At 36.1% G+C, this 25,714-nt stretch overlaps 1 protein-coding gene across 1 annotated transcript in view; it reads right to left on the reverse strand.

Moving 5' to 3' along the window:
• Window positions 1-2,031: 2,031 nt before the first annotated feature.
• LOC139972904 (uncharacterized) overlaps window positions 2,032-25,714 on the reverse strand; it is an 84,316-nt gene continuing 60,633 nt past the window's right edge. The window contains exons 41-57 of the mRNA XM_071979215.1: window positions 24,403-24,432; window positions 22,404-22,757; window positions 21,218-21,427; window positions 20,398-20,427; window positions 19,843-19,923; window positions 17,369-17,425; window positions 14,584-14,619; window positions 14,015-14,068; window positions 12,922-12,981; window positions 11,741-11,911; window positions 10,115-10,274; window positions 9,495-9,626; window positions 8,496-8,551; window positions 7,889-8,029; window positions 7,064-7,166; window positions 6,541-6,610; window positions 2,032-2,944 (exon numbers count right to left, since the gene is read on the reverse strand). Of these exons, the coding sequence (XP_071835316.1) occupies window positions 2,875-2,944; window positions 6,541-6,610; window positions 7,064-7,166; window positions 7,889-8,029; window positions 8,496-8,551; window positions 9,495-9,626; window positions 10,115-10,274; window positions 11,741-11,911; window positions 12,922-12,981; window positions 14,015-14,068; window positions 14,584-14,619; window positions 17,369-17,425; window positions 19,843-19,923; window positions 20,398-20,427; window positions 21,218-21,427; window positions 22,404-22,757; window positions 24,403-24,432 (1,815 nt within the window). The 3' untranslated portion in view covers window positions 2,032-2,874. The remainder of the gene's footprint in view (window positions 2,945-6,540; window positions 6,611-7,063; window positions 7,167-7,888; window positions 8,030-8,495; window positions 8,552-9,494; window positions 9,627-10,114; window positions 10,275-11,740; window positions 11,912-12,921; window positions 12,982-14,014; window positions 14,069-14,583; window positions 14,620-17,368; window positions 17,426-19,842; window positions 19,924-20,397; window positions 20,428-21,217; window positions 21,428-22,403; window positions 22,758-24,402; window positions 24,433-25,714) is intronic.

Here is a 25,714-nt window from a genome sequence, read left to right on the forward strand (position 1 = left end):
GTCCAGTTACAGAGTTGTTGACAATTGACAATTCATAATCATGGACGTTTAATATGAATCTAAGAGACTGACTTCGGTCAGCTTGAGGCTTTGATAAGCCAATGAGGCTTCTTCGCGAGTTCCTACTTGTAGGAGGATCTAAAATACATACATACATACATACATAAACACATACACACATCCAATCTCTCTCCAAGAAAAATATGTAGAAGTCAAGTTTGCTAGAGACTATCATATCCTATCGATACACAAAGGAGTTTGTCTGTTTTGGCCAAACATAAGGCGCTTGACCTTGACCATACCTAAAAAACCCTCGTGTCCAAACCTAGAAATTCAGAAAACTCTTTGGCAAGTAAGATATGTAACACAGACAACCCTGAAAAGCACAAAGCCACTTTAAAATCATTCTGAGGAATATGTATTTACCTCTAGTTAAACAAGCATTTTAATATTTAATTATTTTACAACTAAAATGCCAATATTATCACAAATTGCTCACAGTGACATATTTCCCTTGCCACTTACCGTTGTGGTGTATGTGTTAACAAGCTTCCAGTGCCATAAAATGCCACATTCGATGTTTTAAATTAATCTAGTCCCCACAAAATTACATGATACTGAAGTTAGCATAACAATTAACATAACAATTAATATTTATATAGCGCTATTCCATCTAGATCATAGCGCTTGTGACACAGACACAACTTAGCATGGAAATAGGTGAGTCTTAAGATTACTACGAAATTGAGAGATATTGTCAGTTTCTCTGATAGTACGAGGGAGATTGTTCCATGACTGTGGGCCTGCTACACTGAACGATTTCTGACCCAAGACCTTGTTCGTTCTAGGAACATTCAAGCGGGTTATGTCATGAGTAGAGCGGAGAGTTCTTTGGGGAGTATAAGGTGACAGTAGATTGGATAAATAAACAGGTGCAGTATTGTTCATGGATTTAAAGACATAAAGACAGAGTTTAAACTGAATCCTTTCCCTTATTGGCAGCCAGTGGAGTTCTTTAAGTGTTGGAGTAATGTGATCTCTCTTGGATATGGAGCATACCAACCGGGCAGCATTGTTCTGCAATCTCTGAACTCTGTCCAATTCATGTTCCGTAGCACCAAAAAGAAGAAGATTTCCATAGTCGAGACGAGAGATGACTAAAGCCCTGACGACATGATGGAGAGTTTCTTTATCAAGATATCTCTTTATTCTCCGGATGTTTCTTAACTGGAAATGTATTGATTGACAGAGGCTAGATATTTGTTTAGTCATAGTCATATTTGCATCAAAAATTATGCCCAAGTTCCGAACCGACTGTGTTGGTTCAATATGTGCATCACCGATTTTCAGTAACACAGGTGGCAGTTTCTGAAGAAAATAGGGTGATCCAAGCACAATGAACTCTGTTTTGCTCTCATTTAATTTTAACTTGTTGCAAGACATCCACTCTTGGATTTCAGCAATACACAGTTGAAGCCTCTCAATAGCATGCTGCCGTGCACCTGGTATTTTTGGGTCAAAAGAACAGTACAACTGTGTGTCATCTGCATAGAGATGAAAGTCTAAGGCATGACGACGAATGATTTTACCGAGAGGGAGTGTGTAGATTACAAACTTTAAGGGGCCAAGGATAGAGCCTTGTGGCAGTCCATACTCTAAATCAACAGGATCAGAGTAGTTGTTGCCAATGGAAACACGGCTTTGTCTATCAGACAGGTAGGATTTGAACCATTGGAGGGCAATCCCTGATATTCCCAACTTTGTATTCATTCTCTTAAGCAGTACATCATGGTCTATAGTGTCAAAGGCGGCGGACAAGTACTGTTATGTGTCTTATATGCAGACTGGTACGGTACCAGTCTTATATGCAGACTGGTACGGCTCGTCGAGATTGTGCAGAGATATGTGCTGTTTCAACTGTGTGGCAACAGCTTTTTCAATGAGCTTTGCCACAAATCTGATATTTGATACAGGACGATAACTACTTAAAGCATTGTGATCCAAGGAAGGTTTCTTCAAAATTGGCGATATTATGGCTAGCAGTAGAGAATACACACTAAATCAGTGTACATCGCATATATGTGGCACTAGCTGAGGTTACAGAGGTACACAGTACTAACAGTTCCTTTGTCTCATGAAACCTGTCCTTAACAAAGAACAAACAACACGTAATGAGCTAAAATGTTCCGCATTCACGAGTATGCGCTCATTACATGAGAAGTTCAAGAGCTTCTCCAAGAACACAGACCTAGCAGGGTGCTTCGTTCAAGCGTACAACATATGCTATCTGTTCCACTGTTCGCACTTCCACCTATAGGGAACGTTGCTTTGCTAGATCAGCTCCACAGCTCTGGAACAGTCTCCCCTTACATCTGAAAACAATCCAGCATGTGTCAACTTTCCAGAAAGAACTCAAGACGTTCTTATTCATGAATGCGTATCCATTTGTTTAATAACTGTTGTGTCCATTTTGGGTACTTTGCTCCTGCAGCGCTTCTGAGCAGCTTTTTTTAACTGGATAAAGGGCTTTACAAATTCTTATATTATTATTATTACATGCACCCAAGGCAAAGAAATACATTGCGGTGTCCCTACAGAGTGTACTCAGCCTTGTCCTATATACACCATGCTAGCTGGTTTATACACCCCTCTATCAATCCTTCACACAAATAATGATGATGGTGCACTGATAGTTCAAAGGCATACTAGGTCCCCCTAGCAACATCAGAACAACATCACCCTAGCAACATCAGAGCAATATCACCCTAGCAACAGCAGAGCAATATCACCCTAGCAACAGCAGAGCAATATCACCCTAGCAACATCAGAGCAATATCACCCTAGCAACATCAGAACAATATCAAAAGCAGGTTTTCATCCTTCTGATGGTTTTAACCAAAGACTCAGGTCCTCACTCTTTCCTGACGATGGTCTCAACAATTGACTGAAAAAGAAAGAAAAGAAAATGGGCATTGGAGTTGAGTTTATGTATATTAGTTTGATGTCAATCTCTATATGGAACCACTAACTAAGTTTAATTAACCACTCTCAAGAAGCGATTCTATGGCAGCAGATCCACAGTCAATGCCATGAAGACTGAGACCCCAGTTGGAGAACACTTTAACCTTCCCAACCATATCATTAACGACATGTCCCTACAGGGGATTGAATCCTTAGGTAGCTGTCCTGACCTAGTACGAATCAGCAGAGAGAGGCTGTGGATGCAACGCCTTCGCACCATTCAACCTCATGGGCTCAACATTCAGGAAGGACATGACTAACTTTTCTTCTGTCCCCCCTCCTTCTCCCCCACCCCTTGTTCCCCACCCCCATCACTCCTCTTCTAATAGCTCTCTTCCACACTTTTTTCTCCACACCTTTCTGTCTTTGTCCTTCTCCAGTTTATTTCCTACCCCCTTCCCTTAATCCTCTCTTTTTCCCTCCACTGTTTATCTCCTACCTCTCCTCTTCCCCTGCTGGGTTCTTTCTTCTCTCCGTCCCTTGTCTACTAACCCCCTTACATCTATGTCTTTGTGTTCACCATGCTCATTAACCTGTCTGTATTCTGTGCATGTTTTTGTCCCTTCTGTTACTGTTACTTGTCATTTAGCCTTTGAAGAAGATCCTGCTAGCATCGAAATGTCAGGCCTACTTACTTTTACACATTCTATTACACAGGCTCTCTAGTGGATAAGCAGTTTGCTAACAGTTTTATTTTATTTTAATTATATTAGTTTGATTTCGTTCTCTATTTGGAACCACTAACTGCATAAAAGCTAATAACTAATGGTGTCGAGGTCGCCTGGTGTTAACTATGGCAGTTATGCACAGTAGAGATTGTGTGGGTATGTCTTTGGTGTAAGTCAAAAGAGGTTACAACCTTCAGTTGCTGTAATCAGTATTGCATGGATCATAAAACATCACAAAATGGGCAAATTACTGCAAAGATTAAAAAAAACATCTACAGTAACCTTGGTAAACAGAATTATAAACTTTCAGTTAAAAAAATATATAAAAAAATATAAAAAATATTCAAACTTGCTACCCAAAATATTAAGACTAGCTATAGTTCCCTTGGCTTTGCACCCTGTAATTCATGGATAATTTATACCAAGTCAATATCAAGTCAATGAATGCATTGAACTCCTTACTGACATTAAACAACAAAAAATGTTAAGACATTGACAGGGGGATTACTTCAAAGTTACATACGTAACCTCCTCTGTTTAATTCTCTTGAGGGCTCCTCTGGAAAGCAGTGCTTCTGCACTGAGCAGGACTACCCTCATTAAAGATGACAATAATAAAAAAATAAAAAATTCAGTGAGATTATGAGCTACAGGTAAGAACCTGGTAGGAACAAGCCATCAAATAGAATACAACAGCTGTTATCTAACAAACATGCTCAAAAACCCAACCAAATTTAATTATAAAGCTATAAAAGTCACTGCTTTGGAGAGTAAAACAGCCATAATCTACACAGCCAAAACTGCATTCTGCGATATGACTGAAATAGTTTAGTCATCAGGTATTACTGAGCATCATGTATTTATGTTGTGTAATGCAGTATGCTGCATGTCTAACTAGGCCGAGCTTTGATCTGATTTACTAAACAACCAACAAAAGGTTTTCATTTGTATGTAACTGAACGTAACTGACCATCAGTGATAAAGATAAATGTTAAAGAATTTATTCCAACTATCAAACTTTAATATCAGGGCCACAATACCTTAGATTTAATTAGCATGATGATAGCATGTGCACATGTGCAAGTGTGCGTGTGTGCGTGTGTGTGCTAAGGGATTTGATGTCAAGGATATTGCCGTTTATACGTAAACGTTCTACTTCAAAGAAGGCTTACCTATCAAATTCTTGACTATAACAGTACATAGTTTCAAGAACCATGATGCAGAGAATTACAAGTGATATCATGTTAGACCACTCAAAATGTTTTGACACTTCCTTTAATGATAGTACATGTATACTTTGTAGATGAATTATCAAGTACAACATGAGAATAAGGAATATTAATTTCATTTGTGTGATCACAACAAACAGAAGGAAGTAAAGAAGGGATTAATTCATTGATTAGTTGAAGACTAGTAATATGACCTTCAGAATCTCATATTCACACAGTTGAGCCATTGCTCATGTAAGTGTTACACCAAATGCACTTCAGGTGCGCACAACTGACTGCATTTCCTTATGTGCGAAGTCTTGAAACCCAGACTGCATTAAAAACCTAAACGGTCAGAAAACAGACTGAGATATTACAGAGAAATCCTGGAAAGACATTACCTGATAGAAAAAGATTAAAGCTGGTTATAAGAGGAGTATGGTTATGTCTTTGAGATATGAAATGACCTCAGATGCTGATTCAAGATCAATCTTAGAAGTGTGATTAGAACAAATTCTTTTCCTGAGAATACGTCATCAGAAATATTAGTTTGAATATGTTCATCAGAACTGTTTGCTGATACAATCATACTGACAGAGCAGCAAAGTTATTATAAAGTTAGTAGATGTCGGTTATCACTCTACCTTGTAAAGTTAGTAGATGTCGGTTATCACTCTACCTTGTAAAGTTAGTAGATGTCAGTTATCACTCTACCTTGTAAAGTTAGTAGATGTCAGCTATCACTCTACCTTGTAAAGATAGTAGATGTCGGTTATCACTCTACCTTGTAAAGTTAGTAGATGTCAGTTATCACTATACCTTGTAAAGTTAGTAGATGTCAGTTATCACTCTACCTTGTAAAGTTAGTAGATGTCGGTTATCACTCTACCTTGTAAAGTTAGTAGATGTCGGTTATCACTCTACCTTGTAAAGTATGTCGGTTATCACTCTACCTTGTAAAGTTAGTAGATGTCGGTTATCACTCTACCTTGTAAAGTTAGTAGATGTCGGTTATCACTCTACCTTGTAAAGTTAGTAGATGTCAGTTATCACTCTACCTTGTAAAGTTAGTAGATGTCAGTTATCACTCTACCTTGTTCATTGACCCTGCAAACTGGCCCTAGATCTGGTTGATGCGTGCAATGGTAGTAAAATAAATTCGTTGAACGATCGTTCACAAATATTTCCAAAGACTCTCGTCTGATTTGAACATCAGCAATGATTTCAGCAGGTCAAGTGTTCCTTTTGTTAAACCCATTCTTTCTATTATCCTGTATTCATTTTAACCTTCCTCTTGTCCAATTTCAAAACCTAAAGGTTATATTATACATTTATATTTCTGGATGCAGTCTAACTAGCTACAAATGTTTAATTACTTGGCAGTTAATTAACAAGATAGATCCACATCACCGACCTAACGTATACTAAATATTACCTGAACATTCCCTGCACCTTTCCAATAACTGTATTGCACAGTTAACTAGCACTAAATGGAAATGTTTCTCTCTCTGGACTTATCAATATCACAATTCTACGGATACAAGAATCCTTTACTCTATGCTCACAAGCAGTTGATATTGAAAATTATTCACTGACAGAGAGTTGACATGTCTTTGAAGCAGATGGATTATTGTTCATTCTCACCTGTCTATGGACTGTTTTGCAAGAAACTGGTTGAGTATGTCATCTGCATCAACCAATGATTCACTGTCAGCTGTTAAAGAGAATCAAAACACTATGATTGTGAATTGATTGAAATCCCAATGGACCATCATCAACACATCTAGTACACTGATGTAACCTTAGGCTTGATAAAACACATTGACTCTCTCGGCAAAAGAGCTAGTTGATCTACACGACATCGACCACTAGATGATAAAATCCTGACCAATGAAAAGACTTCTTTAATTGAATATGAAAATCCTGACCAATGGAAACACTTCTTCAATTGAATATTTAATGTCACACATCATTCCATGATCAAGCTTTGTATGTATGTGAGAAGATTACTCTGTTCACACAGCCTTGACTAAAGAAAGTGGTGCACGTACCATTTATCTCAATTTTTAATAAGAAATTATACTTGAAATGCCACACATTGTAATTTTATGAGGATCATTAATACTAGTATTTGGCTTAGATTGATATGAAATCACCCAGATCTTACGTTCTAAGGCTTTCAAGGCGTCGTTCCTCTCTTGATTCTTCTGGGCCAGTCTGTCAACCGTGGCATTGTCAAAACTAGAAGTAGAACCAAATGGATCCACCAGCTGTGCAAAAGTAATAAAAGTAGAGGTAATATACAAATATCTGGTTTATAGAGGCCTGTTAACCTGGATTACTTGCAAATTCACAGTCATGGGGGTGGTCATTAACCTTTTAAACAGTTTGAAACCAAAAATATTTTGGGTCGCCAAAAGATTCGGAAGAAACAAGAAATTGCTGATATTTGAGGGGGAAAATGTTAAACATAAATTACTACAAAAGTATTAAAATATCACCATTTTGCAACTACACACCCTGAATCACATTTACAAATATGTAAAAGATGAAGGGGATACCTCTTCATTGTGTATACCCTGTGTATCCTTCACTAGAGGGTTGCCAAGATGACGAATGTGAAAATTGGGGTCACCAAGCCAAAAACTTTGAATACCAGGGCAGCAGACTACAAACAGTACACAGCTGTCAAAACTTTGATTGATAAACTACATTTCTTTAGGATGCAGATCGTGGAATTAAGTTCTAAGCCATCCAGGGGTTTTTGGATTATTTCCTTTTGCACTACTTTAATAATCCTGGGATGACTGAAGTCAACTTATGATACCTTTGTTCTGTTGAGCATATATGCCCCACTATGCAATCTACCACCCTCTACTACCTGTTATAAAGTAAACGATATCACCACCATTTGTGCAAACACCTTGATGAATCAAGTATCAATTGAAGATCTTGTGCATTGAAAGCATATATCACATCAAAGTATCGGTACCTTTGCAGGCTCAGGACTCGGTTTCAAATAAAAGTCGTATATTTCCTTGGATATCGGCTTCGATGTCAGCTTAGGTTGTCCTCCTTCTATGCCAATGAAAGCACTGGACGATTCTAAAGGAACAGCAGGGCTTTCAGATGCCTTGAAAAGAAAAAGTCCAGTTTCTATTGGGTTAAGAACTCTTTAGTCTGAACAAGGTATGTAATATTTACACATAATGGACTACCCTTTCTTGTAAGGGGAATACAACTTGTATGTATATATATGAGCAGTAATGTTACATGTAACATTCACATTGTACAGCTTCTGAATAGCATTTTATTAATACTATGTTTTAAGAGCAAAACTCCTTTCACACCCAACTACCAGCTTACAATAATCATGTATTGTTAAATACTAAGGTATATGTAGACCATAATACTACAGTACACTATGCTATGTACTGTACACAATCAGTTCAAGATACTATTTTTTAGCTGTTTTGATTTGCAATGGAAAGGTATGGATAAATATACAGATAACACGCTTGAAGTGAAGGACAAGTGAACTAGGTAAGTTGAAGTAACAGAAATATTATGGTTTGAACATAACTGAAAACTCTACTTACTCTCCCTAGGTCATCCAGGTTTGGCAAATAAATATCCTTATTTCTACTGTCGGAAACTGAAATGCAGATGAGAAAAATATGAAAGTCATATCAAATACAATAATGGTCACATACTTTCTATATGAAGGCAAAACTTTGGGAGGATAATTTATATAGAATACCAAATATGTGGCTGCATGATCCATATATTCAAATATATCATTCACATATGTATATATATATGTATAATTAAAAGGCTTTTAATATTTTCTTTTAACTACGACCAACCATGTACAGCATATTCATCATACACATTAAAATCTCCTTACAAACTTAGAACTAATCTTTTTGATTCAGTTGATAAGGGAACATTTTCAGTAAATGATAGATTCACTTCCAATTAGTTGATTCTATTATGATAAGTTTAATAGGAGGATTGTGGTATAAGAGCCACAATGTATGCTCGTAATAACCACTGGACACTAGATAGGAGGACAAACATAACATCAATTGCTAAACTTACTACTAAGCTTAAGCCATTGTCAATGTCTAGATATTATACCTCATTATGTAAATCTTATTTCTTATTCCTGTTGAGATGAGGAACAATTCATACTAATAGTAGAAGTGCTTTCAAGCATGATGAGGTGACATTATAGAGTGGTATTAGCAGAATTGTCCCAAACTAGAATGCATTTTAGATCCTCCTGCAAGCAGGGACTCGCTAAGAAGCCGTCATTGGCTTATCAAAGCCGCAAGCTGACCGAAGTCAGTCTCTTAGATTCATATTTAATGTCCATGATTATGAATTGTCAATTGTCAACAACTCTGTATCTGGACGACATACATTAATCTTGGAGTGAATCCAACTCAGGACCTTATGATTGAAAGGCACCGGCGTTAACCACTGAGCTACTGTAACACTCCCTACTATATCAAGACATTATCTAAAGACATTGACCCTACAGAGTTTAATCAATCTAGACTGTATATTCCACAGCTGCCAGACTGATAGCTTACCTAGCTTCAAGTTATTCAGTCGTGACTGCTGGTGCTTCAGTAGTGCCCTCTGTTGGGCTTCCAAGGCAAGGTTTGACTGGGGCTCGCTGGGATACTGTTCCCTTAGTCTCTGTCTGGACTGACTACCTCCACCTGCACAATGAGGATACATGTACTCTATTAATAGGCATGTTCTACAGAATTATAACATGTTGATGAACATTCCTATCATGTGAAATTCAACAATGTTCATCTCAACAACATTGGAGGGAGGGAAGGGGGAGGGGGCCATGGTGGTCATGTGGGGACACGTGGATGTGGTGCCTCAGGAGAGATTGATTGAATTGTGCACACTTTGGTGTGTGGGTGTGACAAGTTACCAATTACCAGGGTTGAGTTGTAAAGTCATGTGAGAGGGCCTTGGACTTGAACACGACTGTAAACCTTCAACTTTAAAGGACATAATGAATAACTATTTTTGAACCTGCAGAAGCTTAATTTATTAGAAACCAGAACAGGTATAACAAGAAAATGATAAGGATATCCCCTTAGATTATTAGTCTGAATTATTAAAATATCCCCCCAACTATACCTTGGGAGTAACCTTACTGGTAAGTTTGACTATAAGAAGCTTATAATACCTCTATTTCTGAGATTGTTGAAGTCATCCGCAGCCTGATGGTTAATGGGTTCCCTCCTCACAGCCACGCTACCCTTGTGTCTTGCAACCTCAAAGATGTCCACTTGAGGACTGGCACGACGAGAAACAACCTGTGGTTTGGCCTGAACATAAGGATCGTACTGCAGGGTAAATAGAGAGTCAAATGAAGGGTAAATATAGAGGAAGAATGATGAAACAGAACAAATTCACGAACAAATCATAAAATTACATATAGTTTAGTTTAGTAGCAAAAAAAAAGGATCAGGAGGGACACTCAAGTCCACATCAAGGACCCTATATGAGAGAATATGCGGGATAATACTTAACAATAATAGTCCAAGACAAAAATACAGCACAAGAATGAATTCAAAAAAAAAAAAAAAAACACAAACAATGTTAATGTCAAGTCCATATGTGACAAGAGAGATTATTTGTAGTTCAGTAAACTGACAAGCTATAATGACATGGTATGACTTCTTTTCACAGTATCTACTCAATACTACCAATTCATATCAACAAATATAAGCAATCATTGTTAACCTCAAATATAAATTCATTGCAATAACTTCATCTTTTCTTCCTTGCCTGTGAGTGTTTTTCTAGACTGGTTCGTCCTTACGTTGTCTCTGTACTCACTAGAGCCAGAAGTTATTTGCTGTACAAATGACAACTTCATGTGTTCTATATGTGTTAGTCATTTTGGTATGGTTGGAAAGTTTAAGGAATAATATAGCATCAGGATGAATTCTAAAAAAAAATGTTTTTTTTTAAATCCAGTGTGATTTCTTAGAAGTTAAGAGCACTAGTTTTATGAGTTGTAGTTTACATCTCTTTTTGAACAGTCTTCAGTAGAATTTCAGTATGATTCTATTAACACTAGAGTGTAGGGGATTACATTTTCATCCATTTGATCAAGACTTTTCAAAAAGATTTTGAACATCGTTCCATCTCAATATTAATCATCTCATGTAGATTTTCAGAATGGTTTTTAACATGTTAGTGTTTATTTGTATTTTCAGCAGTGAAGAGTTTAGTATGATTCTAACAGTACCAGTCTATAATATGTAGTTCACACTGACATGTGAAATATCTACAATAGATTTTTAAGTTGGTGGAAACTAAATTGCTGTAGGCGTAATACTTACATGTACATCTCTACGTGAATAACCTGTATACATTTGTAATATGGCTGAAACTAACTGTTAATCCCCTAGCTATAATAGCATTTAAGTATAATTGAAACTACACTCATTTTATGTTCCTTGCCTGACATTAAGAACATTTCTGGTATGGCATTATGGTTTACTAGTGTTGGGGAGAGGGGCGTAGCGAGGAATTTGCCAATGGAGGGGCAAAGTCTGTAGGCAAATTATCTAAGCGTAGCATCACCATGAGTTGGCGTGAAGTGTGCATGAAATTTTTGGCTGAAAATGCCTCCCAGATCGCTTGAAATGGCACTTCTCAGGCCTTGTAAGTTCCATCTAAGCATTTTTTATTTTGAAATTACTAGCGATATCATAAGAAAATACAAAAAATATGCTAAGGGGGGGGGCGGTCGCACCCTTTGCCCCCCCTGGCTATGCGCCTGGTTTGGGATTATACTTACATCTCTGTGTTTTTCTAACTGACTCTGCACTCTTCGTTGTTCGCTCTGAAGCTGTTTTCTCATGGCTGATAGAGCACTGATAACATCCCTCTCACCGCCATCTCTCTCCCTGTTAGACACCGCTGGCACTGGTGGTGATTCACTCCTGGCAGTGACTGGAAGCTCTTCATCCTTTTGCAAGAACAAAACAGATTTAAATTGGACGTGACATATACTTCAGTTCACAAATGGCTTTGATTTATTAAGGATACCTACCAAGATAGAAGGCAATGCTATGGTTATTATTTTACAGCATTGTAAAATCAGTGTGCATCATGTAAACATATTCAATAAGTACTCAAAAGTACTCATTATTATGTCATTACCAAATACTAACCTAATTAACAGTGCATGGTGAGTAACATCAGCAGCAGTGCAATTACTTTATGTTAGAGGAAAATAATAAAACATAGAGAAACACATGGAGGGGGGTGGGGGGAGCAGATTGATACAACTACACTGCAGTATGGGTTTTCTACCAGTATGGTGTGCATAACATATATAAATATTGATCAAATATGCAATCTAATGAAGTAAAACAATTAGAAGATGAACATGTTGTGCTCTTCTGCTGTAAAGATGTATGTTTCTTGTTAATCTCATCGTCCATGATGCATACTTTGACTAGTATCAATCTGTGAGGCCAAACTACGACTGATAAGCCTACATTATGAGTAGCCTACTTTGAGTGGAAACTTAAATGCTTTCCTTGAATATGAGGTGTGTGTTAGTGTTGCCATAGAAGCATCACTCCTTTACTTGTAGTTTTCCTCCCAACAAATTCCAAAGCCCCCAAATTATGCCTGGAAGGGGTCAATCCTTCCCTCCCGCAATAATGTATCTAGTGATAGCTCTTGTGAGAGACAAACTTCATACAAACAATTTATTAAATTAATATTAGTCATGACACTACCAAATGTGCAGAGCAATTCACTGCATACTCCTCTTTTCAATTCCTTTGAAGCAAAGAAACCATCTTCAGAAGTGGTTCTTTCTGGTCTATGTTCTCTCACACCCTACTACTAATACTATTAATATTTCATTGGCACACAAATAAATCCACAGGCTGGGCAGTGTATTCATCCAATATGAGTTTAAAACCACAGCAAACAATGAAAGGTCAAGCACACATAGTAACCTACCTCCAAATCATGCTTTTCTTGCACAACTTTCATTTTAAGGGCTTTTTTATACATTTCAGACTGTGAAAGAATAATCGTCAAGTTTTTCAAACAGTAAACAAAGGGAAACATCATAATGCAAAGCAAACAGAGAAAAGAATGTTTTATTTAATAATTTTCTCTCAACATATGAAATAATAAACCCTGAGGATTTCTACCACACAGCTGACACATAAATGGTACAAAATCAACAACACAAACCCATAATGCAACATGGCGACTGTTACCAAGGTAACACTAAAGACACATTAAACCCAAGTAACATTTCACAAGAGATATAACACAAAGTACACAAGTTAGTATGCATATGAAACACTGTATAACTGAAAACTCTGCATGGAATGTTCTCATACACTTGGCAACAGAGACACTTGCTTTGGGTTAAAAGTGAAGCATTATACTTTTGCCATGAAGAAAAAGTGGCCTTCTCATGTTGAAGCTTCTACTCTGAGGAAGCCACACAGAGTAAACTAGCTTGTTTGAAGTGCATAAATTAAGGTTTTGTTTATCCACACTGGTATACCAACAGGACAGTGATAAGAGAGTAAGTGATGTCACATATGCTGGACAAGTTAACTTTATAGATATGCATATTTTCTCTTTGACGTTTGCTTGCACAAACTCTAAAACATCTAAAGTATAAATGAGAAAATAACTACGTATCCTGAGAAAAGTCGCAATATTTCCTCTTTTCTAAATAATTCAATTTCTTATAACTATGATAATATACTTGAACAGAGCAACGGAAGTAGTTTGCATGTTGTCTAATATTTGTCTTAAATTTGTCACCATTGCTTAAAATTACCCAGTCAGTTTTCCATTATTCATAAACTATTATAACTTATTTAAAAGCTAAACTACTATTACAGAACTTAAACAGGCTTGACAGTTCCACAAGGACGATTATTTACTTTTGTCCCAATAGGAACAAAGGTTACACGTTGGTCACACCTGCAGTGACACTCACAAACCAGGTTATTAAAGCAAACAAATCTAAACTATTGAATCAATTGAAATTGTAATGTGTTACTGGTCTGTAAATATTTCATCTTACTTCTTTGGACAGTCCAATCAAAAAGTCAGTGTAGCTTTCACCAGGAGGACTGACCTTCAAGGGTAGAAAAATATGGAATCTCACAAAACAATGCTTGATGTTTGTTATTATGTAATACATATGAAGTATACTCCTCCTCAAGGTTTTGGCTACGTTTCTGTATACACAGTGAGGATGGTAGAATTTATTGTTCTTATATATACATTGCTAATGTAGCTTCATTTCTGTTGTACCTTCAAACGAAGTATGAACCTCACCACACAGAAACATACTTTTATGCTATAATGTCATTTTTTCCTCCAAAAATGCCCATCTCAAGCTTTGCTGGAGAACAAGACACTTTTCAATACATACATATAAAAGCTGTTAGTTATAGTGTGTGCTTGATATGCACATACACAAATGCATCTCTCTGCCTACAATGAAGATGATAGTAATAAGATTGCTAGGAACTGATAATTTTTAAATATGTGGGATATTTGTGCTGTTATATCCATAATTTGTGAATTAGTTTAAGGTGCGCAGACACTCCAAAAGTGTGTTAGACCATTTAGTCAACTGACACTTACAGAATATCTGTCCACAGGACTGGTACCTTGAATGGTCTGTCAGGGAGAAATTGTAAAATAATGACTGACAACTGACAGAGGCTCTTACATATTTTTCAAAAGTATTACATTACATATTTTGAGAGGGAATTAATTTATATTACAAAATTACAATCACTATATATACCAGTAGGGGGCATAATTACATTTCCACACGAGATGGGAAGAGTAAAACTTACAGTAATTTTTAATTGATCGAATAACATCCAACTGTGCACAGCAAAGTACATGAATAGCACACATACATATATCTCAACACAGAATTTAGTACCTTTCAATATATAAGGGGAATGGCTTCATTATAACATTGGACATATATCCATAATACAACAAATAATGGAATGGATAATGCTTTGTACAGCATATAGTAATGTAACACATATAATAGCATATGCATAGCACAAGACATACATTAGTATCAAACTGTGCTGCCCATTAATTAGTGGAAGGATTCCTTGTATAGCATATACCTATTACAAATAATACCATGTAACAGTATAATAGTAGGGATGCACCGGATATCCGGTCCGGCCGGACTATCCGGCCGGACATTGAGCAATTATCCAGTTCCGGTTCCAGATGGATATTTTTCAAAATCCGGCCGGATCTTTTTCAAAATCTGGCCTGAATTATTCCTTAAAAAGGTGTTGGTATTAACTTTAATCAAAGTAAACTATTTCCAAAAATTAATAAAAACATTCAAAGTAAGGAAAAATTAGGTTTAACATGTTGAATTTAATTTTCTCAATGGTATGACCCACTGTTTCTAAAGATCAACCAAAATAATACAACTAATGTAAGAATATGAAGCTATATACAACAAATACAGTTTGCAGTGAAATCATTTCTTGCAGCCTTCATCAGTTTAATATTGTGCAGTTAAAATAGACCATTCATATACTTAACAGTCAAAATACTGTTCCATTGAATCTTTACTTTCCCATTATTGTTGGCATTCATGTTTTCTCTGAATTTTTATGTGTGAAACAATCTCTTATATGGTTAAATACGTCTGATTTTTTTTAATTACACTCTGCAATTTCATCAGCCTGATCCTGAACAGTGAAATGCTTCCAAATAAATGAGGAAGCCATATTCCAAATCTTATAGTGAAATAACTTTCATTAACAGTACTACTTGTCAGAGAGAAACACTTGCATGAAATGACATGTCCAAAATCCAAACATGTGCATTAGGACCTTAAAAAGTCAAAACAATGGATCTTTTTGTGGACCACTACAGACCATTTCCTGTCTAGAAAGCTGTCAATTGTTACTCATTGTTTGTGGTCATGGCAATATGCAAATTGTAATCTTGGCACTTTTATAAATAGATGAAGCAATGGACTAGAAGAGTTTCCACCAAATGGGGTGCCAGTCACAGAAAAAACAGTATCTAATTTTCTCACAGAAAGAGATATCTCTTGTCACCATGAAAGTTCCTAAAAGTTCATGAAAAACCTAAATCATTTTAAAGTGTTCTAATAATGAACATTCAATTCCATTTTAAAGGATAGATAAAAGATAGATAAGAAGTTTCTTCCACTTCTGGAAAGATACAATGCTTTTTTATTTTATTTTACAGATAATACTGCAGTGTAAAAATTTGTTACCAAATAATGAATAATAAAAGACAATTCTAAATCCAGATAGTAGTGTTATTACAACAATTATAATCTTTTTATTCAGTATAAAGTATGAGATTTGTGAAATGTAGCTTCCCGTTTAAAAACAAACTTCATAGGTAGTATGCAGTATTTTCCAGCAAACAAATTTACATACTGTATCAAGCTTGTCAACAATTATATTGTAGTTATTTTATTAAAGAATGTAGATTACACCACTTCAAGTCATATTTAATCTCATAAATGGGGTCTTCATTTCACCTTCTTTATAATATGCGTATACCTCACCTAAGATTTGCTCCTTGTTTCATACTTCTACTTCTTATTAATGATTTTCTTTTGTGCAATGAAAAAATCCGGTTCCGGCCAGATTTTATCCGGCCAGATTTCAAGTACTATCCGGCAAAATCCGGTTCCGGCCGGATCCAAAAATTTGGATCCGGTGCATCCCTATATAATAGCATATTCATAGCACAAAACATATATTAGTATCAAACAGTGCTTCCCATTAATTAGTGTAGGGTTCTTTGAATGACCATATAGCTATTACAAATAATACCATGTAACAGTATCATAGCATATTCATAGCACAAAACATATATTAGTATCAAACTGTGCTTCCCATTTATTATTGGAAGGGTTCCATGTATAGTGTGTAGTATATATCTATTACACATGCAATACACAACATTAATACTGAATGAACACTCAGTAGTGTCATTTCAGGTCAAAATAGACAAGTTTAAACTGAAGGAGTATTGTACACAGATATGGCCTAACGTTAGGTTATGGTTAATTATTGTTATCGTTATCTGATTAATATACAGTAGGCCGATATTGGGATTTTAAATATTGGTTATCAGCAAAAGCCAAGACCCGTGCAAATCTAGTTAGTACAAAATGTGGCTCTTGTCAGTTATGGTAAATAGGCTTCCTGGTTCAGAGAGATATGAAAGTCAATGAAGTCAGTATATCAAGGAATGCAAAGATGTGAACTTAATATGTAGTTAGAAGTTATTTGACTGAAAGTTAAGGTCTTCACTCTGTAGAGTGTAGAAAGCAAAGCAAGAACTAAGAAGGATTTTACTATCAATCAAACCAATGCACACACTCATTGCTTACTTTGTTAACAACTTTATCATCTTGCCTTGGACTTTTCTTCACCTTCACCCTCTTCTTCTAAAACCAGGAAATTCATTAACAACAACAAATTAGCATGATGCATGCATAAACAAGTAATGTAAGCAACTTAAAACACAATAGCTTAAGTTTATAATACTTTTTTGCAAGGAATCATTTTATAAACATATATAATTCAAATTATTTCCAAATGCATAAGTCTTAAGGAGACAAGAGTATGTACTTAAGCTGACATTAATGAAGCTGACATTAGTGATGATGCACAAATGACATCAGAGACAAACTAGCACATGAAACAACAAAGTCATTTCATTTGACAAAATGACTTGCAGATGATTGTGGAACAACTTGACGGTAGCAAATGTTGGTTTTAGCTAAAAGGTAACCATGTCTGAAAGTTCACTAAACGGGTTGGGGTATATTGTGAATCAAGTTGGAAACATCTAAGGTTAGTAGGTGGAGTCTGTAAATCTACAGTCATAAACTGAATTTACTTTATAAATATGGGGTGATTCTATAAATAAGGGGGCCAACTTGTGACATTTGAAAAATTTTGAATTCCAGAACTACGTAAAAGGCTAATAACAAATGGTCTTAATTTCAGATTATGTATGGCGACTGGAAATATGCAAATCATGTCAAAAGTTTAGACAAAATTATTTGTGGAAATAGTTATTGTTCAAAATAGGGTTCGGTGTTCCACATGTAAATGGGACACCAAACACAGATTTTCCATAAAATACTGAAGGTATTACTTATTTCCTTCATAAAGAAGGTATGCAACATTGTAGATGGTCCCCTACTATAGGTGATCTGCTATAAAATGGATATGCAATATAATTGGGGGATTGATTTATACTTATAAAATATACTTATTAAAAGTATGGTGGGAAGCTCAGTGGTGGAGCTAGGGGTATTGGTCAGGAGGGGCGAGAATGGTCTGTAGGTGCACTTTCGACACTATCTAAGCGGAGCACCACCACTGGTTGGCGCGTAGCGTACAGAAAGTTTTAGAGTAAAGATACTCCCTAGATCGCCGGAAATGACCCTTTCCTGGCCTGGCTAATTTGCAGATAAACGAAGAAAAAATAGGTGTCATCGCCAAATTACACCAACAAAATGTGACAAATGTCAATAAGTAGATGAGAGCGCAATAAAAATGTCAATAATCTAGAATAAGTAAAAAGTGGTTAATAGCTGAAAAGGGCGCCAGCAGTCCATTTGAGTCCGTCAGGGGGGGGCATCTGCCCCCCCCCCCTTAACTGTATGGACGCTCCGCCACTGGGGAAGCTTTGCTTCGCTTTACTTTGCTACACTGGGAAGCTTTGCTTCTTAAACTTAACTATCATATTTGTTAGAATTTGGCAAATTAAGAAATTTTAAACTAGTGACTATATCATGGAACTTTATACATGAGAATACTCTTAAATTAATTAGAAATATAATTATAATAAAACAACAATTATTATTTGTAACAGGACAACAAAACTTTACACATAGTTTTACACATGGAATATGTACTTTGTATATGTATATACAACTGCTATTCCATATTGCAATTACAGAATTAGTGAAACTGTATGCAACTTCCTAAAAATGACATCTTGAACCTAGTTTAGATTTAGGGTTTCACAAAGATTATATGAAAAGAAAAAACACTAACTTAATTTGTAAATGTCATGCCTCTTGGTGTCCCAACCGTTTCTCACTGGGAACCAATCAGTTTCTTTCACATAGTATTATAACAACTTAATGATGTGTTTTATAGATTTAAGAGTATATTAGGCATCACAAAAGCTTGTGATTGAGACCATCTCCCAATACTTCAATGCTTTTTTGCACTGCCAATTGGAAGGTGCTATCACAATGAAGAACTTTGTAAATATAATATGTAAACTAGGATAAGCCTAGTTAAATTAATATTGTACTGGTATATGTCACTGAGGTGATATTAGTGTTTTCTACCATCTGGTGGTATATGTCACTTAGGTGATATTAGTGTTTTTTACCATCTGGAGGTATTAAACATCACTTATGACTGTAGCGAAGGAAGCAAGCAAGCAAACAACGTAACTCATGCTCATACTTTAACATGGTATGAGACATCATAAGCACAATGAGCTATAGGGATGAACAGGTACAAAACAACTGGGCCAGGGAGAGAATAAAGTATTAACTACATCATTGCAGAATCTTAGAGGTTTCAGTAAAGCACAGGGTAACTACTAGATTACACCACAATGCATCTATTGTACGTATAACATCAACTAAGTAAAAACACAAAAAGGCGGCAAACTTGGGTTTCCACATAAAGCTGTAAGTACTCTACAAGACAATCAGAGAGGCCTGCAGACCACCAGATATCTACATGCTGTTGACAACATAGCATGTTCAGGGTGACAATGTTCAACAAGAACAACAACCAATATGGAGAACAAACTAAACTCTATCCTTACAGAAGACTCCATGTCACCAAGCAAGCTGTCATCCTCAGAAAACAACTCCACTGGGAGATGATCCCCTTCCTTTGATATTTTCTATTCAACAATGATTGAAAAAACACACATCATACAATCATCAGAATTCTCCAATATAATCATTTTGAAATAACAGCGATACAGCTCGGATGATCCAAAACTCCTAAAGAGGGACTCCACCGGAACAAAGTAACTTTCACACTTTTTATGGACACATTTATGATGGCCAAAGTATGAATTAAGAATTGTTTATAACAAATGTGGCCTTGGGTTAGTCCATCAATTGACACCATGGGAAAGTGGGGGGGGGGTGGGGTGGGGGGAGTGAAAATGGAAATAAAAGAATGGACAGTACTGTCCAGAACTAAAATAGCTATATTGTACAAATAATAATTGCTATACAGCTTTTCAAGAGATAAATTTTTAAATCATCAAGTTTGTTATGCATCATTTCACTTGAATACACTGAGATTATTTTAAATAACTACAGGTACTGTAACGTGATGAAAAACTAAAAAAATACAACAAGCTTACATTAATATCAAAATCTTCGTCATCTCGTTCCTGGTCATGAATGCATGAAAAGAAATTCACAAAATTAGTTTACAACAAGTGTACTCAGTTACAGTATTACTAACATGCATAGCACAACTAAGAGCTATTAACTATCATTATTACAGTAATTAATTAACATGCTGTTTCAAGCATTAATTGTGTAGATATCCATCACTGAGTTGACAAAAATCAATCTATGTTAGAAACAGCTCTGCTAATGTTTACAAACAATGAAATTGAATAACTTATATACTTATTGTCACAATTAAAAGACCACAAGGTACTTGAAGATCAGCTTGAATGGAAAAATGACCAAGTATTTGATGTAAATAAAGAAATTATTTATAATAGTTTAACTATTCTGAATGAACACCGTGACCAAGTTTATTACGGAGTTAAGCGCATCTTATATTGAAAACTTTGTTTCTAAGCAACAAGTTGATTGTAGGTCAAAGTAACTGAGTACAATATTCTTGAACAGTGTAAACTTGGTTGATGATACCCAATACTAGTTCGACAAAATTGCTTTCAAAAACGTCACACTTTGCACAACCATGAACGGGGCTCAGTCAATGACATTTTCACACAGTGTACTAACCCTAATGCCATACCTGGACTAATGCCATACCTGGACTATGTTGGGGATTTGCATTCTTTCTACTTCATGTAGAATGGCTTCCAAGTGACCATGTTTCATTTTGCACAACCATGAACCGGGTTCAGTCAATGACATTTTCACACAGTGTACTAACCCTAATGCCATACCTGGACTAATGCCATACTTGGACTAATGCCATACCTGGACTATGTTGGGGGTTTGCATTCTTTCTACTTCATGTAGAATGGCTTCCAAGTGTCCATGTTTCATTTCTGGACAGAACTCCAACAGAGAGTGCCTAGTTAGCCTGCGAACTGTTTTCAATGATTTGTAGCCGTTCTCTGCTAGTGGAGGAGCATAGGTGATAAGCTCTGAATCAACAGCTCGCAGCCAGTCAACAACATCAAAGGCCTTGCAGAGCAGGCAATGATAAAACAGAAACAATAGAAATTAAAAGTCATATTTAATACTTAAATGGGAGTTTAGCGATATTACTCTAGAAAAAAGCAAAACAAAATATTATGTCACACCAATCAAATGACAAGGAAACAAGTTGTGTGCTCTTCCAACCTGCTAAACTAGAACACAGTTGCCGTGACGGACATTGACTATGCAATGTATACCCTTACTATAATGCCCTCACGAAGAGAGGTGAAATTTGCTCTTTCACAGTCCATGTGGAACTGACCAGAACTCTATAAGTAGATCACCATACCAGTGAAATCAACAATATTCACAGTATAGTCATTGATCTGTGAAAGATTATCAAATGGGATTCCTACTATAATTAACAAAAAACATATTTCAGGCAGAGTCATTATCTTAAATGATAAATCCAGGTGCTTGCTCTGGTGTATTAAAGTCAGAGACTCAAAATAAATGACTTTATCTAGGATTCTCCATCTTACTTCTAACTATCCTGATGCATACAATGAAACCACAACAGATGCAGCTAGGGAGAGGCTTCACAACTACGTCCACCTGGTATACAACTTAACAATTCTGGCCTCTTGCTAAAAATTGCAATTAGTGCTTAAGATATACACTGGCTAGGACAACAACCTCTTATTTTCACTTTTCTGGAATACTACACATATCAGTTACTGTACATGCTTATTGGAACAGCCTACTGTAGTAATATATGCTGATAATAAGATAACAGGGCTTAGGCTAGGTATGAAAATCAATCATGAGGATTTCTTGACTGAAGATTGTTAATAAACAATTTATATCATGTGTTTACATCCTTACTGTCTACTGGCAGAATAGTGCAAGTGCCCATTTAAGGCTAGGTACTGGTAAACGGCAAAATTAGCTAGCATTTAGACAGTAAATAGCCCCAGTTTGAGGCTTACTTAACACTGCCAGGAGGTCACTTCCAACTTACAGGTTTAGGCCTAGCTTGTGATTTTGTTTCTCCCTTATTTCTCTCTTCTACAGGTTTCTTGCCATCATCTGATGGATAATGAGTCCTAAGTTTCTCCAGTGGACTCAACTGTCTCGTCTCCTCCGATATTCTCTTAGGAATCTCTTCCTTCGGGGAGTCTCTGGGTAATCTGAACTTATCGAGAGCATCAAGCTTAGCATGTTTCTCTGGAATCTCCTTGGGGCTAAAGATTCTGGCTTTATCTGGCCCACTGGGTCCAGAGTACTCCCAAACATTACCCAGTCTCTCCTCGGCAGTGCCGTCGGCATTGTTCGGATGTTTGGAGGGCTGGTTGGATCCCGGTCTTGGGAAATCCTTTAATTATTAACAATACTTCACAATCACTATATAATAATAATAATAATAATATACAGTTCTTATAAAGCGCAAAAAACATTAGAAACATCTCGATGCGCTGTATGTATGTGCACAATAACAAAGGGATATGAAATGTTAAACTCATACAAAACCATCTCTCAGTTTTGTATTTTCTACACAACTTGAATTAGCCTCAACATGCATACAATCTTCTGTTGAGGAATTGAAGTTATGAATGGGCAATGCTATTTCAGAGAACAAGAAGGATTTGTCTCTTTCTATTTCTGCTGTTTGAACTTAAACGTACAAACATTGGATATAGTTTGCATTTTAACTTGATGCCTCACAATATCAACATGATGCAACTATTAAACAGATGCTGTCTAGACTGATGCAGTCCTACTAGATAATAAAATGCTAATTACAAGGTCATGAATGTACACATAAAACATATCTAAGGGTTACTTGGAATACAACAAAATATCATTTGAAACAGAGCCGCTGTTAACTAGATAATGTAATGCTAATTACAAGGTAATAAATGTACACATAAAACATATCTAACAATTACTTAGAACACAACAAAAGCTCATTTGAAACAGAGCCTGTGCAGCTGTTAACTAGATAATATAATGCTTTTTTGCAAGGTAATGAATGTACACATAAAACATATCTAAGGGTTACTTGGAATACAACAAAAGTTCATTTGAAACAGAGCCTGTGCAGCTGCAAGTTGAAAAGTTGTTAATAACCAGTCAGGGAATAAGTTAGTGTTCACTTTTTGTGTTGCAGTTTTTAAAGGCTCTCATTTTTTTTTCTCTTATAAAATACAGACTGTACAAAAACTGAGCACTACACATCTTTGCAGTTGTAGTACTCCTTGTAGCATGTTGTGTTTTTTGCATATCATTTTGTGATGCAATACTTGATGAATCATTCCCCTGGCAATAGTGTATGATAATATTGTACAGTATCCTGTAGAACTTCTGTCTCCCATGGCAACTAATGGAGAAAGCTGCAATTTGACCGATAATGTGACAACTTTGTGCAAGGGAAACATATACAGCTGGAAATGCCATTTAGATTTGTTGGTCCTTAATTAATATACAGTACATGTACAGTACATGGTTGTATGATCTCAATATCTAGACTGTGACACCATTGCTAATGCTTTTCTAGTTTTCTTTGGTCACTGAAGCATGATTAATTAGAAGTCTCTGCTTAATATAGGTCTTTATGTACTAACATGTTCCCCAAATTTTGTATTATAAGCAATGAGTATAGTATCAAAATCAACTCTTTTAACTAGAAAAATGTGCACATTATAAAGAGAAGAAGGGCAAGGGTAACAAGGATTTTGCAATAAAATTACACTAAACTTAACTAAACTTTATATCAGTATCTGATGCCACCAAAATCCTCATGCAATTCCATTTCCATTCTGTACATTGGAAATTTCATCAAAATGTACATATTGTGTAATTTATCACCATTATTTATATCACATCTTAGAACAACCAAAATCATTATCTAATTAATACAATAATGGCAACTTGTATTGACAAATCTGGCAGATGGGTCAACTAGGATTCTACTTGTGAATTATTTTGATATTATTATATTAATATGGTGTGTACTTTACCCTCGATGATGGTCTGTAATATGTATTTTCCTTTGAGAGCATTAAGGTAGAAAGATAGATATTTATAAGTATCATGACTTAAATATAATCAGGGCTGGAAACAGAAAACAACACACAATACGGACTAATGAGATTACACAGAGCAAGCTAGATACAAACATTAAGCAAGCACCAAGAGAGAACAGAACGTAACTAGTTAAACTTAAACCATCCATCTTTTTATAAAAATAAAAAAATCCTTTATTTTTTTTTTTAATATATATATATATATTTTTTTTTTCAATATATATATATATTTTTCTTACTAAAAAGATGTATTCAAAACCCAGGGATGTAAGTGCAGCCCCAAAAAAAACCGGAAAACTATTCGGAGAAACCGGGGGAATGTCGTCCTAACGCATCCTACTCCTAGCTCTGAATACTTACGCACTATCGTTATGTTAGGCTAGCTCAAAAGTATTAGCGCTAACACATCATATCCCTAGTTCTGACTACTTACACACTATCGTTATGTTAGGCTAGCTCCAAGTAACGAATACGTCGCAGCGAAATCCGGAATAAAAAACAGCCTCACATTTGAAAGCGATCACGAATATCGACTATCATATGCCTATCCCGTAGATTTAGCCGCTCACAAATATCACAAGCGTTATTTCCGAAACTTATGTCGAGCACCCGCAGTTACGAATCAACGTGAATTAGGCAAGGTTTTTCAACGACAGAAATGAGCTATGGCGATTTGAAGTTCGCACGTACGCAACGATGTTCACATGGCACACACAATGTTGTACAGTGCAATGCGATGTGTAACAGGAAATGGTATTTTGGTTGATCGATGAGTGAAAATTGAAGTTAGCTCGCTGCAACGGGCCAGGCATTTTTGCCGCGTTGTGTCTTTGATATTTGTACAATTTTGTGGAACTTTATTGGAATTAAAAAAAAACCGGATTTCCGTAAAAATACGGAAGACTTACATCCCTGCAAAAAAAACCGGATTTCCGTAAAAATACGGAAGACTTACATCCCTGAAAACCATAACTACTGTACGAATCAACAGCTCACTGTAATGACTGAACTACACCGCTTCATGTTAACACTTTACTACCTACAATAATTACCAGATTATACTGATCCCCTCGTCCCTATTCAGTATTTGTGCAGGTCCATGGTAAACAAGAAAACAAGCACTGTACTAAGCAATGATGTTGTCCTCTCATTACATAATAATCCTCCGAGGTGCAGGACATAATAATATATTATTCTTTAGCTTTATCAAGTTAACCATTTACAAAATAATTGCATCATATCCACT

The sequence above is a fragment of the Apostichopus japonicus genome, chromosome 9 (genome assembly GCF_037975245.1).
Source record: "Apostichopus japonicus isolate 1M-3 chromosome 9, ASM3797524v1, whole genome shotgun sequence".
In the NCBI taxonomy this organism is placed as follows: Eukaryota; Metazoa; Echinodermata; class Holothuroidea; order Aspidochirotida; family Stichopodidae; genus Apostichopus; species Apostichopus japonicus.